This window comes from Marmota flaviventris, chromosome 16 (assembly GCF_047511675.1).
Source record: "Marmota flaviventris isolate mMarFla1 chromosome 16, mMarFla1.hap1, whole genome shotgun sequence".
Lineage (NCBI taxonomy): Eukaryota > Metazoa > Chordata > Mammalia > Rodentia > Sciuridae > Marmota > Marmota flaviventris.
The window spans coordinates 13,995,859-14,012,293 of NC_092513.1; the positions used below are offsets into that span (position 1 = coordinate 13,995,859).

A 16,435-nucleotide genomic window follows, 5' to 3' on the forward strand; every position below is an offset into this window, starting at 1 on the left:
GATCTAATTTCATTTTTCTACATATAGTTTCCCAGTTTTCCTAGCATGATTTGTTTAAAAAGCTATATTTTCTCCAAGATATATTTTTGGCACTTTTGTCAAATATCAGATGGCTGTAGTAGGTATGTGGATTTGTCTCTGTGTTTTCTATTCTGTTCAACTGGTTGTCTTGCCTATTTTTAAAATTTTTTTTATTTGTCCTTTTTAGTTATACATGATAGTAGAATGTATTTTGACATAATGTATGTACATGGAGTATAACTTCCCATTTTTGTAGTTGTATATGATGTGGAGTAACAGTGGTCGTGTGTTCATGTATGAACAAAAGAAAGTTAAGTCCAATTCATTATACTGTTTTTCCCATTCCCAATCCCTTTCCCTTACTCTGACTTTGTCAAGTAAATGTGGGCCCAGAAATAAACAAGATGAAGTGATACTGTTGTGACACATTCTTTCAGAAAAACAACACATGTTCTTGTCACAAACCATTGTGTAAAGAAATCTTTTCTTCTTGAATGAATACTGTACTTCTTTTTATTTGTTTTTGCAGTGCTGGGGATAGAATTCAGGACTCTATGAATGCTAAGCAAGCACTCTTTTATTGGATATCTACATCCCCAGCCCACCCATACTTCTTTTTGTTCTTAGAAAATTGCTATTCTTTCATCTGTTCTTTTTTTAAAAAATATTTATTTTTTAGTTGTAATTGGACACATTACCTTTATTTTATTTATTGTTATGTGGTGCTGAGGATCAAACCCAGGGCCTCGCACATGCTAGGCGAGCGCTGTACCGCACAACCCCAGCCCTCATCTGTTCTTAAATTTAAGAAAATTTGTCTTACAATATTAACATCCGAAATTGGTTTTACTTACATGATTAATTTTATCAGCATTACTAGATTTTAGTGTAATAGTATTTCTGCTATTACCTTGTTTGGTCCTTTCTAGCATAGTGATGAATATTGAAATAATTTCTTTTTTTAAATTTTATTTTTAGTTATAGATAGACACACTATCTTTATTTATTTTTATGTGGTGCTGAGGATCCAACCTGGTACGTCACACACGTGCAAGGCAAGTGCTCTACCACTGAGCTACAGCCCCAGTCCAAATATTGAAATAATTTCTAAGAAATGAAATAGCAAATGTTTTAAGATGCAGGAAAAATAAATAAGAACACTAAGATTATCTATCTTAGATTTATAGAAGGATCCAGTAGATACATATGGTAATTTCATATGCTATTGTATCTTATTTTTTTAAATAAGTAAAATTTCTTTATTATATCTTACATATTATATCACTAAAAAGAATAAAAGTCTTGAAATATTTGTTCTAACAAATAGAAAAGAACCTCAAATTGGGTCCTGTGGACTCTAATGGTATGCTAAGGCATGACCAGCAGGTGGAGCTAAATGACTAGGAAAAGCATAAAAGGTTTGTGTAAATGTGAAAGTACCTTAAAAAAGGAAAGAAAAACATTTTTATATTCCAAAAGTACACACTGTAGATCCCAAAATAAGATAAGGAAAATAATTAAAAGGAAAAAAAAGCATGAAATGATAAAAATATCAAAAGGTCTCTTAGAGACAATTTTTAGGGGGAAAATGGAATTAAGAAAGAGATGTATCTAACTAATAGAAGCAAGAACGTCTGATATCTTTTTTTTGAAAATTACTGTATAAACTCAGTAAACTTGCTGGGGATGGTGAACATGCTGTAAGCTACCTCAAGAGACTGAGGCAGAAGGATTTAGCTAGAAATAATGGGGTTTGTAGAATTTAGTGCATATTTAAAATTTTTACTAAGCTATTTTAATGACTCAAGACCCCAAAACCAAGGGGAATTCTTTCCCATGTTGGCCTGAATGAGCTCTTCTCCCTGTCTTTTTTATCTCAAAGGCCACATGTGAGCCTTCAGCTGTACCCTGAGCCACACAGTGTTTTCTAAGGATTATCTATGCAGTGATTCTTGAATTGTCACTTTTTTCTCTTGGTGATCTCTTATGTCAAAATATCTTCAAAAAAAATAAAATACTTGGGAATCAACCTAACAAAAGAGGTGAAAGACTTATACAATGAAAACTACAGAACCCTAAAGAGAGAAATAGAAGAAGATCTTAGAAGATGGAAAAATATACCCTGTTCATGGATAGGCAGAACTAACATCATCAAAATGGCGATATTACCAAAAGTTCTCTATAGGTTTAATGCAATGCCAATCAAGGTTTTACATTTAAAAAAGGAATTTTGGAACAGATGGGGTCCATAAGAGATCACCTCTGCATTAAAAAATGACAAAATCATAGAATTTACAGGGAAATGGATGGCATTAGAGCAGATTATGCTAAGTGAAGCTAGCCAATCCCTAAAAAACAAGTGCCAAATGTCTTCTTTGATATAAGGAGAGTAACTAAGAACAGTGTAGGGACGAAGAGCAGGAGAAGAAGATTAACATTTAACAGGGATGAGAGGTGGGAGGGAAAGGGAGAGAGAAGGGAAATTGCATGGTAATGGAAGGAGACCCTCAGGGTTATACAGTGGAGGAGGTAGAGAGAGAGGAGGGGAGGGGAGGGGGGAGGGTGGAGGATGGGAAAGGCAGTGGAGCACAACAGACACTAGTATGGCAATTTGTAAATCAATGGATGTGTAACTGATGTGATTCTGCAATCTGTGTATGGGGTGAAGGTGGGAGTTCATAACCCACTTGAATCAAAGTGTGGAATATGATATGTCAAGAAATTTGTAATGTTTTGAACAACCCACAATAAAAAATTAAAAAATAAAAAAATAAAAAGAAAATAGTATGGGCAAGGGATTTTGCTCTCTCTCTCTCTGTGTGTGTGTGTGTGTGTGTGTGTGTGTTGGATTTGTGTAATTACAAAAAAATTAAAATAAAAAAGACTTTAAAAGTCAAAAAAAATAAAAAATAAAAAATAAATGTAAAACCTTGTGTGGCCCAGTGATTTTAATTGTTTCTAGCTCTGTAGTCTAATCACTTAGGAGTTCTTTGGGCATTCCACCTGGCTGGCTTTCAGGAGATGATTTCTCTCCCTCATTTTGCCACAAGATTAATAAATATATTATAGAATGAGAGAGGAAGAAAATAATCAAATCTACTACCCACCTCCCATCTCCACAAATTTTGAAATAAGGAAATTTTAAAAGTTTTATTGTGATGTTGTGAACAGTATAACAATTTGTTGTTGTTGCTGTTGTCGTTGGGATCAAACCCACGGCCTCATGTGTGCTAGGCAAGTGTTCTGTCACTGAGCTGTACTCCCACTCCTTCTCATACTATTTTTTTTTTTTTTTTTTTTGGTCAGAGGGAGGTATTGGGGATTGAACTCAGGGGAACTCAACCAATGAGCCACATCCCAAGCCCTATTTTGTATTTTATTTAGAGACAAGGTCTCAGTTACTTAGCACCTTGCTGTTGCTGAAGCTTCTCATACTATTTTAATTGCAAACTTTAAAAATATATAGTTCTTGCTGGATGTTGTGGTGTGCACTTGTAGCCCCATCTACTTAGGAAGTTGAGGCAAGAGGATCGCTTAAGCCCAGGAGTTGAGGGCCAACCTGGGCAACATAGCATGACACTGTCTCAAAAACAAACAACAACTACAAATAAATAAATATATCTACACATGTGTGTATATTTGTATGTGTGTTAGTAATCACCAACTAGTAAGTTCTACAAATTTTGTAACATCTTTATGTTTAAGAATTGTTATTAAAAGCCAGGCTTGGTGGCCCAAGTCTATAATTTCAGTGACTAGGGAGGCTAAAGCAGAAGGATGTCAAGTTCAAGGCCAGCCTTGGCAACCTATTAAGACCCTGTCTCAAAATTTAAAATAATAGTAATAAAGGACTAGCTCAGTGGTAGACTACCCCTGGGTTCAATCCCTAATACTGCCAAAAAAAAAAAGGAAGAAAAAATATATATATAAAATTTAGATTTTCTAAACCGTTCTTTCTTAGTTTTTTATCATGGGAATAAAACATTTTTTTTTAAAAAATTGATTTTTTTAAATACTCAAGAATATTAGTATCTTTTGGGGGTAGGGGTATAATTCAGTGGTAGAGTGCCTGCCTCCAGGGCTCTGGGTTTAATCCTTAGCACCACAAAATAAATGAACAAAAAGAATCTTACGGGCTGAGGATGTGGCTCAAGTGGTAGCTCGCTCATCTGGCATGCGTGCAGCCTGGGTTCCATCCTCAGCACCACATACAAACAAAGATGTTGTGTCCGCCAAAAACTAAAAAAATAAATAGTAAAAAATTCTCTCTCTCTCTTAAAAAAAAAAAAATCTTACTAGGGAACATTCGTAAGTACAATTAGTCCATCATTCTATTGTATAATTATATAAAGATGGACTTTATTAATCATCTTTAATTTGAGATTAGATTAAGCATTTATTATAAAGAATGATTTCACCATTATATGATTTATACCATGATTGGATCAAATTAATCCAGGTTATAACATGATTATCAGAAAGGTGGGTTTATCCTATTTTAAAATAGTTAAAGCAATTTTAATTCTACAGCTTTATTAAACATCCATTTTAAGGCCTTTGCTCAAAAATTTATAATAGAATAAGTTATAAAACTTAACCTCACTAATCGTCATACATATAATTGAACCATATAATTGAATAACAGTAATGTATGTACTATATAGGCTGTAAAATAACTACTAAACATTCTGTTTTCAGGTATAATATGTCTTAGTATGTTTTTAACAAAATCATAAAATACAAGTTATTAAGTTAACATTTGGTGTATTCCAACTACATTAAAAATTAGTGAGAGAAAGAAGGAAATTGAACCAAAAATGCAACATGAGTAAGATTTGTGGTCTGTAATTTTAGTTTTTTACTAATTTTAATTTATCAATTATTAGAAATTATATGTATTTTGATAGAGAAAACTTTTTTTAAGGGAAGCATTTCTGTAGTTCCTAGTTTTTTGGAACATATCCTATGTGAAGATGCATAAAGAGAAGTCAAGTTTTTGTGTGGATTTTTTTGGAGGTCGAGTACTGGGAATTTTTAAAGTGGGTACTTTACCACTGAGCTGCATCCCCAGCCCTTTTTATTTTTTCTTTTGAGACAGGTCTCACTAAGTTGCTTAAGGCCTGGCTAAATTGCCAAGGCTGACCTCAAACTTGAGATCATCCTGCCTTAGCCTCCTGAGTTGCTGAGATCACAGGTATGCACCACTGCACCTGGCAAAAGTAAAGAAAAGGAATATACTTTTGCCTCTTTGGAACATAGACTTGTTTGTGGGACACAAGACTATGGGAAAACACAACAAAATGTTCGAAGATTGGAGAAGAATTCACTAAACTTATGTTTGGCATTTGAAGGAATGTAGGAAGAGCAAAAGAGAACATTAAGTGGGGGCCAGACTTGTCCTGGTGGGCAGATGAAGGGTTGTACTTTGTTCTTAAAATAATGTATTTTAAGGCATGGTCAGATTTGCATTTTACAGAAACCATTCAGAGAAACCAGCTAATTGAATAAAACGAGATTTTCTTTACCACATGGGTGATAAAACTGAGTCCTCCCAGTCCTTGGTCACTGCTAGTAAGATGTAGAACTGGAACTTGAACCCAGATATTCTAACTCCTAACTGTGCTATTTTTCATTATTTCTTCTGTCTCAAATGCTATACTAAACAGTAAATTATTTTTTTAAGGCAGGGCTATCAGGTTTTTTTTTTTAGTAAATTAATCAAATTTGATAAATTTTTTAAAAGCATACTTAGGTCTCATATACATTAGTAGTTCAGTATGTAAATTAGTGTCAGTACAGTTTTGTGGAATGTTTGGTCTTTAGAATGTCAATCTACCATAGCTGATTTTGCTGTGATATACTTAGTAATTTTCCTTAGCCAGGCACACCTATAGTTCTAGAGACTCGGGAGGCTGAAACATAAGCTCAATGAAATCTTATATTCAAAGCCAGCCTCAGCAACTTAGCAAGGCCCTAAGAAACTTAGTGAGACCCTGTAACAAAACAAACAAACAATAAATAAACCACCATAAAAAGACCTGGAATGTGGCTCAGGAGTCAAGAACCCCTGGGTTCAATCCCAGGTACCAAAATAAATATAAACACATTTTATTAAAGTCTGATCTTAGTGACAGTAAATAATATAATATTTACATCATAATGTGGACAGTAATATTCATGGGAAGAACTTATTCTGTCTCTGAATAAATAATTGTTAGTGAGATAAGCCAGCAAATTTTATATCATAACTGTAAAAAATTTTTTGTTTGCAATTGTGGGATCAAACAGAGGATCTGATCTCATGCATGCTCAGCAAGTGCTGTTCTACTGAGCTATACATTTCTATTGAACTGTACCCTGAGCCTTATGGAAATAATGTTTTTTTTAATGCTTAAATCTCTATAACATTCCATGTGTTAGAGTTCCTACTTAGTTTACAAGATAATTTGAAAAATCTTTTTCTAGAGTTTTGGCTTACTCCTCCCATCCCCACCCCATTTTTATAGTCACAAAAGATGTGATGAATTTTTAAAAAATATTTATTTTTTAGTTGTAGTTGGACACAGTACCTTTATTTTATTTATTTATTTTTATGTGGTGCTGAGTATCGAACCCAGTGCCTTGCATGTGCTAGGCGAGCCCTCTACCACTGAGCCACAGCCCAGGCCCAAATGTGATGAATTTCAGTGTGCAACAAAACGTTAGGTTCTGTGTCCTTCCAAGTTTCCTGCTGTCTCCATTCAAGTGTCCTTTCTTATCTCAAATCTCACCACCCAACTCATGCTAACGTAGGACACTCAGTTAAAAATTTTTTAGTTATCCCTTACAATCGCACTCTCCCTTCTTAATATCTAAAACTAAAAAACTGAATAGATTTGAATAATGTCATATTATCATATTTCTTGTTAAATTTGCTTGCTTTCAAATATCCCTCAGTTTCCTAACTCTTATTTTCATCCTGATTTTGGAAACTCCATTTGGCTTATGGAATAAAAGGAAATTTTCTTGGAAAGTCTTTATCAATAAATTAATATTATGATAGGCTTTTCTGCCGTTTAGTTTGTAATGTGCTTTTTCTTTCATCCAGGACAGTTTGTTTGTTTACCACAGTGTCCTCCATCTGACAGTGTATTTTTATCACTCAGCAATTATTAAGGTTTTTTTGTTATTCTCTGCATAAAAAATGTGTATTCCATCACTGCCTTATTTTTTTATAAGGGCATGAGAGCTAATTATGCTTTATTTAAAGTGTAGATGAATAATTTATCATTATATGACATCATATCTAAAACTTGTATTACTTCAGGAAAAGTAGAAGCACAGATATAGAGTGAAATTAATTTAGTATATCATTGTCTAACTCTTAAATGTCAATGTTTAAACTGCTTTTTAAAAATGAAAACAGTCTCTGAACAACAATTCTTAGACCAAGTTCACTTTCCAAAAGGTAGAACAGGTGATCAATTTCTTCCTTATTAGCATCTGAGAATATATTTTTATTCCTGAAACCTTCTCTTTCCTGTATTAGGTTAGGTGGTGTCTTCAGCTTTCCTTTAAAGAAAGTTAATTTTCAGCCCTTTAATTGCTACTATTCTGAATTCTCTCCAAATGTCCATGTTACTGTTTTGTGCCATCAATCTAGAAGCAAGGAAGTGCTAAGCAGATGTATTTATTAAGAGGAAAATGATAAAAAGTCTGTTATTGAATTCTAAGAGTATTAGTTGAAATAAGAATAATACATAGTTTTTAAGTAATTTAACTTTTATGTGCCATCTAGGAATTTTAGATTGAAAAATTTCTGACCATCCATTCAAATAAATAGAATTATCCCTAAAAGTTGTGACTTTGAGAAGTAGATACTTTATCTATACCATGGAACAAATAATCTATGTGTTATATTCAATATATATAATAAAATACTGTGCATCAGGCATAACTTTTAATAATAAAATGATAAAGTGCTTGGATTTGGTAAAGTGTCTATTAATAGATTTAGAGTGGACATTTTGACCTTTATGGATTGATGGTTGAATTCTGAGGAGGTCTAGGCACAAGGAACTGTGTCCTCTCTGTGAAACTTACTGAAAGAACTTCCTCAAGCTGAGATGGCACTGTTGGCTGTCATTGTAGTCATTTTTTCCTCAAAAATACCTCTGACTTTCAATTGTACTTTAAATCGTTCTCAGTATTACATTAGTCTCTTCATTACAGTATGTGAAAGAAAATGGCTTATCTTCCTTCTATCTAGCCTGTTTCAAAACTGATCAAATTTTAATGTAAATTTTATTAAAGCATGTGAACAAAGTACATAAATTTTAAGTTTAAAGTGTGGATTTGTACAAAATATACACTCTTGTAACCAGCATCTATATCAAAAAATACATCAATATTCTACCTCCAAGTTTCTTTTATGCCTCCTCCAGATCTAAACCTTGATTTATAAATACCATCAAGTAGTTATCCCTATTTCTGAGCTTTATATTCACACAGTATATTCTCATTTTCACCTGACTTCTTTTGCTGGGGATGTAGCTCAATGGAAGGGCACTGGCTTAGAATTGTGTGAGGCCACTGGTTCCAAGCACACCATTACCAAACAAACAAACAACAAATCCCCACGTCACTTCAGAATCTATTAAAATTGTTTAAGTAATTCTTCTAGAAAATAATTCTAGGAGATCTATTTTTTTTAAACCCAGAATTGTTTTCTTATTTTTCTTGCCTTTTAGGTCCCAATTCCTGCCTGCATTGGCAGCTACAAACTTTATTTTTTATCACTCCAGTTGTGCAAGATTGCCAAAGCCTTTATTGTATTATTTACCTCTGGGCTGCATCTATATGCCCAAATTCTCAGCCTTTTGCATTAGGCCAAGATACAAATGGCAGATGTCTTGATTAGAAAGTTGGGTTCCTTCTTTATGGTTTCTTTCCCTTTAGGATGTTAGCCCTTCATTTCTTAATTGTCTTAGTACTTTCAGATTGATATTTAATTTATTTTATTAGGCTTTCTAGTTGTCCTAGTGAGAGTGTTGATATGCCAAAGCTTCTCTGTTATAGCCAGAAGCTATGACTAAATTTTAGTGTTTTAAATATTTTATTTAAAAAAACTGGTTGGTAAAATATTCATGAAAAATAATATGTGCACACAATAAAAATTGCATAACAAGAAAAATTTACCTTTCCTCTCATATCCCAATCTTACATAGTTGTTTTTTTCTCTGAAGGTAAATTCCAGTTTATTTTGCATTGCCAATATATCTCATGTGTACATGTTTATGTATATGAACATATCCCTTATTAACATATTTTAAGATTTAATTAAGAAATATTTCAAGCTTGTTGAAAAGAATATAGATTATAACAAAAATTCTTCTACCCATAACAGAGGTTAATACTTTGCCATGTTTATTTAGATTCTTTTTAAAAATAAGATATTAAATGATGTGACATAGTTGAATCCCTATTTTTAAAATACAGTTTTTTTGCAATTTTTTTTCTATTCATGTGGCCTTCAAGATTTATTCATAATTATGTATCAGAGCTCCCTTATTTATTTTCATTTGTACGTGATATTCTTTTCACTACTCCCCTCCCAGTTCCCTTTACTTATTATTATTTTGTTTGTTTTCTTTATTACAAAAATATGTGTGTTTTACTTTATATTCTGGAATTTGTTTTTCAAAAAGTTCTTTATGTTTAAAATATGTTATTAATAAAAATATTTATTTCATATCCCTTCTCAACTTGATATGAAACTTTAAAAAATTTATATTGGGGACAATTTTATGAGTCTTAAGTGTCATGGGGCCATAGTGAGGTTTATACAGAATATTTTGATGATTTTCAGATATATTGCAGGCTTTTGGTGTGTCTATTTTGATATGTCTCAAGATTTATTAATAGTCCATTTATGAAAAATTATAAATTAGCCTGACTTGTTTCTTTATGTGAGTACTCTTAATATAATGTAGCATAAATGTTTCTTCTTTCATTCTTAATACTTGAGAAGGCCTCTTAAGTTAGCATAAGTAATTGGTTTCAGAAAATCTTCCTTTTCATCTTTTTATTTAATTTAGCAAATCCTTAGATACTTTAAGAATGGCAATGTATTCCATTCTCTTACTTTTTTCCTTTCTTAGGTCTACAGAATTTTGATAGCATATTAACCAATTAAGATTTATTGTATGTGCTTAGCACTTGGCTAAGTATTACTGGGCAAATTAATGAATATTATTATCTTGATCCATGTAGAGGTTATAATTTAGTTGAAAGAAAATAAACTGATCATTAGACCACACAAAAGTGTTAGTGGTATGAGGTGAGATTTGGAATGGACCATAATGAATGATGAAGATTTGATTTTGGAAAGCAGAGAAGATCTTTGTGAGTAAGAACTCAGATGTAAATACATGATAGATGAAGAACAAAGAGTTTAACCTTATTTAGCAGATGGTATACATTTTGGATAATGGGAAATTAAGTTGAATAGAAGGAGAGTGTCATCAATAGTCTAGCAAGATCAGAATTGATGAAATAGACAATAAGCCTGTATCAGTTACAAGGAAGTTGATGGTGTACTCGGTAATTTAAGAATCTGAGTGGATCAAAGCAAAAGGAAAAAGATCAACTAGAAGTCTTTTTTAGAAATTTGGGAAATTCAACTTAGCATCTTCAAAAAATGTCTGTTCACTTTGGCTCAGTAATTTAATTTCTAAAACTTCCAGGAAAATATTCCCAAACGATGTTTGGTGTCTGAAGGGATAGAGAATGGATCAAGGCAACATTTTGAAGTCGCTTGTTCTTCTTTCATGTATTCCTGCTTCTTGGTACTTTTTCCTTCCAATTTCCAATAATATAAGCGGGGAGGAGAATTTTCCTGGAGTCTAAAAAATGAGAACCTGCTGATTGGATTGGACTATCTGATAGCTCTTAGAAATAGGCACAGATTCTTTATCAGAGTCTCCCATAAAACTCTAAGGGAAGTAATAGATAGGCACCTAAGATTAATAAATTTTCTGAAAAAACATAAAATTTTAAATGGTGTGCGTTTTCTTTTTTTTTAATTTTTATTGTTGGTTGTTCAAAACATTACATAGTTCTTGATATATCATATTTCACACTTTGATTCAAGTGGGTTATGAACTCCCATTTTTTCCCTGTATACAGATTGCAGAATCACATCAGTTACACATCCATTGATTTACATATTGCCATACTAGTGTCTGTTGTATTCTGCTGCCTTTCCTATCCTCTACTATCCCCCCTCCCCTCCCCTCCCCTCCCCTCCCCTCCCCTCTTCTCTCTCTACCCCCTTGGTGTGCGTTTTCTAGACAAGAATCTCAGATTCTGAAATAAGTGTCTGACCCTCCCACCTGAAACTAGTAATGATTGCTTAAAATATTTACTTCCTATAATTTTTAAACATTAATATATTAAGTTTAGGAGTGTAGGTTTAGTTAAGCTCTGTATTGCAATTTTGTGTTTAAATGTACATACTTGTTTCATTATTATGTTTCCTCAGTTTCTATAGTTTCAGGCAATGCTGTATATTTTAGTATTTCCCCATATATTGCATAGTATAATAAGTTCGGGTTATTCACTGACTTGCATTGTTGGTTAGGTTCTGTCTGGGTTGGGAGTGAAAAATGCATTGATGGTCCTGCCTTGTGTTTCATGTCTGCCATAAACACATGAGGGCTTAGTGATAGAACTGATGCCATTTACTCTGTATTCCATTAATTACTTTGATTTAACCAGAATATCTTTGTCAGGGTCTTAACATTTCTTCATAAAGTTGGCTTATGTGATTTTCATAGTGTAGTTTTATAGTTAAAACTTTGGGTCAAGAAAACTAGATCTAGCTATAAGCTATTTCTTAGAAGAGTTCAAACAGCCAGAAGTAATACAATTTAGTTTAAGATTTCTTTCTTGCATTTTTGCTTTGTTTTGTTTTTTGTTTTCTCAATTTTCACTATCCTTTTTTTTTCAAGTGAAAATAAAAGTCAAGAGCAAATGTAACTGAAATGAGAAAACATTTTAAACGTATTCTTTTTCTTTTGTAGGTGGCTCTCTGATTCTAAACAGATAGACATTTTAAGAAAAGCAAGATTGTACATAAAACAGGGAAAGTTTGATGAAGCGGTAAGTAAAGTATCCAGGTGTTGTGGACATAAATAGCTGATTAGCATTTCAGAGTTGGGGAAGGGCAAGGTATGGTGATGAAGAGCAGCAGCACATTGGGCAGGCCAGGATACTTTCCTGAGGATCTGCTTTGGCCATGGACATACTTCTCTTTATTTCAGATAATATTATGGGCGCACTTTACTGACTTAGCATTAGAAATGAACCTTATTCCCATTTTTTAAAATGAGAAAATAAATTTCAAGTTACTGTCACTTTCTTATGTAAAATATTTTAGAATGCCATGCATGTGTCATTGCACTATCAGAAGTCTAATAATGCTGGGTGTGAGGCTCAAATCCCAGCTACTCAGGAGCCTGAGACAGAGATGGCAAGTTTGAGATCAGCCTGGACAAATAAAGTGAAAAAGGACTGGGCTGTAACTTAGTGATAGAGCACTTACCCTGAATGTTTGAGTTCCTGGGTTCAATCCCCAGTGCCAGGAAAAAAAAAAAAATGAAGATCTAATGATTCATACTGAAGTTTTGACTCTTCCCAACTCCTTCCCCATGTTTTTCTTTAGTTTTTTTCTTAATTAAATGTTCATATACTTTTAAAGTAAGAAAGAATTCTGTTTTCATTTTATAAAAGTGCCCAAGTAATTGGAAACCATGCATTTCCAATGTTTGTTTTTATTGTGATTTTAAATGATAAGCTTTTCTTTTCCTCTGCAATAGTAAGCTATTTTAGTGATGTTTTATAATGGTCTTGAGTCATTTGATATGAAAAGATATAAAGGGATGTGTGGGGGTGTACATGCACACATATATACATTCACACATTGTGGGAATCTCCATTATTTGGCACCTTTAGTAGAGAACCTTCATTTCTTCTGTGTGTCATCTGAAGATCATTTCTGCAAAAAGAATTATTTTAGAATACTACATATATATCTTAAATGATTTACATTAAAATGCCCCTTTTCATCAAGATTTAAAAGTTAATTGTATTCTGGAATTTTTTTTGTACTTGCAAGAATATTCTTAGACAAAATCTATTCTTAAATTTGTCATCTATAAGCTCACTCTGATTTACTATAGTGGTTTAGCTGTTAGAAACTTTTTTTCTTTCTTTGAAATTTAGATTTTCTTATTCTTTCCAGGTGCAAGTTATATGGTTTTTTTTTTCCTCTATAGGTTTCCCTTTGCACAGAACTGATTCATCTTGCATTAAAAGGATTGTCCTATTATCACACTTATGACAGATTCTTCTTGGGCATCAGTGTTGCTATTGGTTTTGTGGGTTGGACTTCTTATGTTTCTTTGCTGATCATCAAGTCTCATTCCAACCTAACAAGAAGTATTAGTAAAGAAGTTAAGGTAGGTTCAGAAAATATAATGAAGATTTACATGATGGTATAACAATCACTAACGAAAGAAATTTAACCAAATTATGTGTAGTGAGTTCATATAATGTGTAAGTCTTTGTGCTAAGTCAACTCTTTATTTTTCTTTGTTTGTATTGGTATATTGGATCTCTTTTGTTATCTCTAGTTCTTTATTTGGTAAGAAGATGTATTAATATTGGTCCTGTAAAATATGAAAGGTATAATCTACATAAATAATTTAAATTCTATAGTTAATGATGTTGATTTCTGCTCTTTTTTGTAACTATTTAATATAAGTATTTTATGTCTTTCCAGTATAGGTAATCAGAAAACTACTTCAAAGCAATGTAATTAACCTTATCTGCTATTAACAGTTTAGGAGCTGAAAATTTATGATCACTTGCTCCAAATATTTCTGAGTAATGTATATTTTTCTGTAAGCTGAAAATTTATGATCACTTGCCCCAAATATTTCTGAGTAATGTATATTTTTCTGTAATTTATTTCTCCTTCAACTTTCTGAAATTATTCAAAATACCAAATTCTAATAGAACTTTCTGTTTATTTTAAGAATGTACCCTAGTTTACTGTAATTTCAGTGAAAAACATTTAAAAAACCTCTTTAAACACAGAAAATATAATAGTACATGTATAGTTTTACTGCATTGAAACACTTCTCTTATTTAAAATAAATTGCTAACCAGGATTTACCAGTGAAAATATGCCACTTATATTTCCTTTTCTTCATTCTAATAATAATTACAGTGCCCAAATCCTCTAAAGAGTAATATATTTTCATGTTATATTTTTGATAATAGTAGTCTGCAAACATTTCCAATGATAACTTTTCTAATTTTACATTTTATTTTTCTGTAATGGAGGGCAGAACATTAGTGTTTATTTCAATTTGTCACAATGCTTGCGTATCTTATATAATTTCCCGCAAGTAATTTTAATTATTTGAATATATGTGATGTTGAGTAAAATACGAATAATTTCCTGTGCATGGTAGGAAAAAACACAGAAATTACTGTGTTTTAGTAATGGGTATATCTAGACAGTCTACTGGGTACTTTAAATATATTCTACTAACCAAGACTCATAACAGTGCTGAGGTAAACATTATAATTTCTGTTTACAAAAGAAGAACCTGAAGCTGAGGGTAATTAAGTGACTAGCATTGCTAAAGACCACTCAGCTATAATGTGAAGAACTAAGATTTTAATCCCACATGGTTTTGTGCCAAATATTGCTTTTTATCTTTATCCTGATGTTCAGGTCCTTGGGAAAGGAAATGATGTTTTTACATTGATATGTCAGCAAGATTTATACCTGATAGTTCTTTATTCATCTGGAGAATGTATCCAATATTCATTGAGTGTATAGTACAATGCTAGATAATATGTGGACTATGCAAAGAGATACATAGTTCAGATTTTGACATTAAGGATCTTAGAATTAAGTAGGTAAGATATGTGCACACATAACCAACTTACCAGATATTGGTACACTATACTCCATTACAAAAAACAACCTTAATATAAGTTAAGTGAGATGATATAAAGACTGTCATTTCTTAATTTGTTCTTTTTAGATACCCATGACAGAGGAGTATATTTTGACATATTATACATACATGGAGTATAACTTATTCTAATTAGGATCCCATTCTTGTGGTTGTACATGATGTAGAGTTTTACCGGTCATATATTCATATGTGAACATAAGAAAGTTATGTCCATTTCATTCTACTGTCTTTCCTGTTAAGATTATCATTTTAAATAAAGGTGAACTCACTTTAACTAAGGTGATGATAGCAAGGAAGAAGTAAGTTTTGGTAAAAGTTTAATAGACTGTAGGGAGAGGATGAGAATTAAAGCAAATTGAATGATGAAAATAGGCAAAGCTGGGAAAATGGACTGTTATGCTGGGGATGGTAAGTTTTTATTGAGCCCTACTACCCAAGACTGTCCTGAGTGTTCTAAATGACAAAACTCATATTTTCTAACACTTAAATTCTCATTGTTTCAATGCTATAGTAACTTCAAAATAAATTTGGGTAGAATGTAGTAGGTTTGTTCAAGTGACTGATAAGAGATATACTGACAGTACAGGCCAAGGAAGTCAAAGGCTTTAAATGCTGAACTATAACATTTTCACTTAAGTGGAAAATTGGGAGATCAGTAGGAAATATATATTAAGCATTTAATGTAGGAGGTGGCTTTTCAATTGTGGGGATTGGTTAACTAAGTCCTAAATCCATAGGTCAGGCTATCAGGAAGGCAGGCTGGACAAGCAGATAGCAACTAAAGCTGCAACCAGTGGATGAAATTTGTATTTTAGGGAAGCTTCAATTCTACCCTTAAAGTCTTTCAACTGATTGAATCAGACCCACCCATTTATGTAGACTAAATCTGGAATACTTAAAGTCAATTGATTATGGATTTTAACCATGGCTTCAAGATACCTTTTACAGTAACAGCTAGGATAGTGTTCGAATAATTGGAGATGATAGCCAGTCAAGTGGACACATAAAACTGACCATTACAGTTGAGATCATTTCATGTATTTTGAATCCTTTGGTTCTGTTTGCAAAAATATTTTTATTTCCCTTTAGTGTAGAGTTTACAGTGTTGAGAAGTGATACAACCTCAACAGTTTCATAGGAGGAATAATATATCATAGTGTATAGCATTAGCTGAAGGGAAGTGTGGAAAGCAGTTAGAATGTCAGATAGTTGCAGCTGTGTTCTGATTAGAATGGGGTGTAGGGAAGCTTTGCAGAAGAGGTGATTGCCAAAGAAGAATCTTAAAGAGTGGGTGGAATAACCCAACAAGAAAAAGGATGTTCTCAGCCTGTGCCCGGAGAGAGGTAAGCTAGAATGGTCTGTTGGAAGAACTTTAAGTG

The 16,435-nt window shown here is 32.7% G+C and overlaps 1 protein-coding gene across 5 annotated transcripts in view; it reads left to right on the forward strand.

Annotated features, from left to right (window-relative positions):
* Positions 1 to 16,435, forward strand: part of Pign (phosphatidylinositol glycan anchor biosynthesis class N) — a 119,511-nt gene that overhangs the window by 38,138 nt on the left and 64,938 nt on the right. For all 5 annotated transcript variants that reach the window (XR_011704780.1, XM_027949079.2, XM_071602693.1 and 2 more), the window contains exons 14-15: positions 12,084 to 12,162; positions 13,338 to 13,520. Coding sequence is in view for 4 of the 5 variants with exons in the window: in XM_027949079.2 (XP_027804880.2) it covers positions 12,084 to 12,162; positions 13,338 to 13,520 (262 nt within the window). In the remaining variant the exon portion in view is untranslated. The remainder of the gene's footprint in view (positions 1 to 12,083; positions 12,163 to 13,337; positions 13,521 to 16,435) is intronic.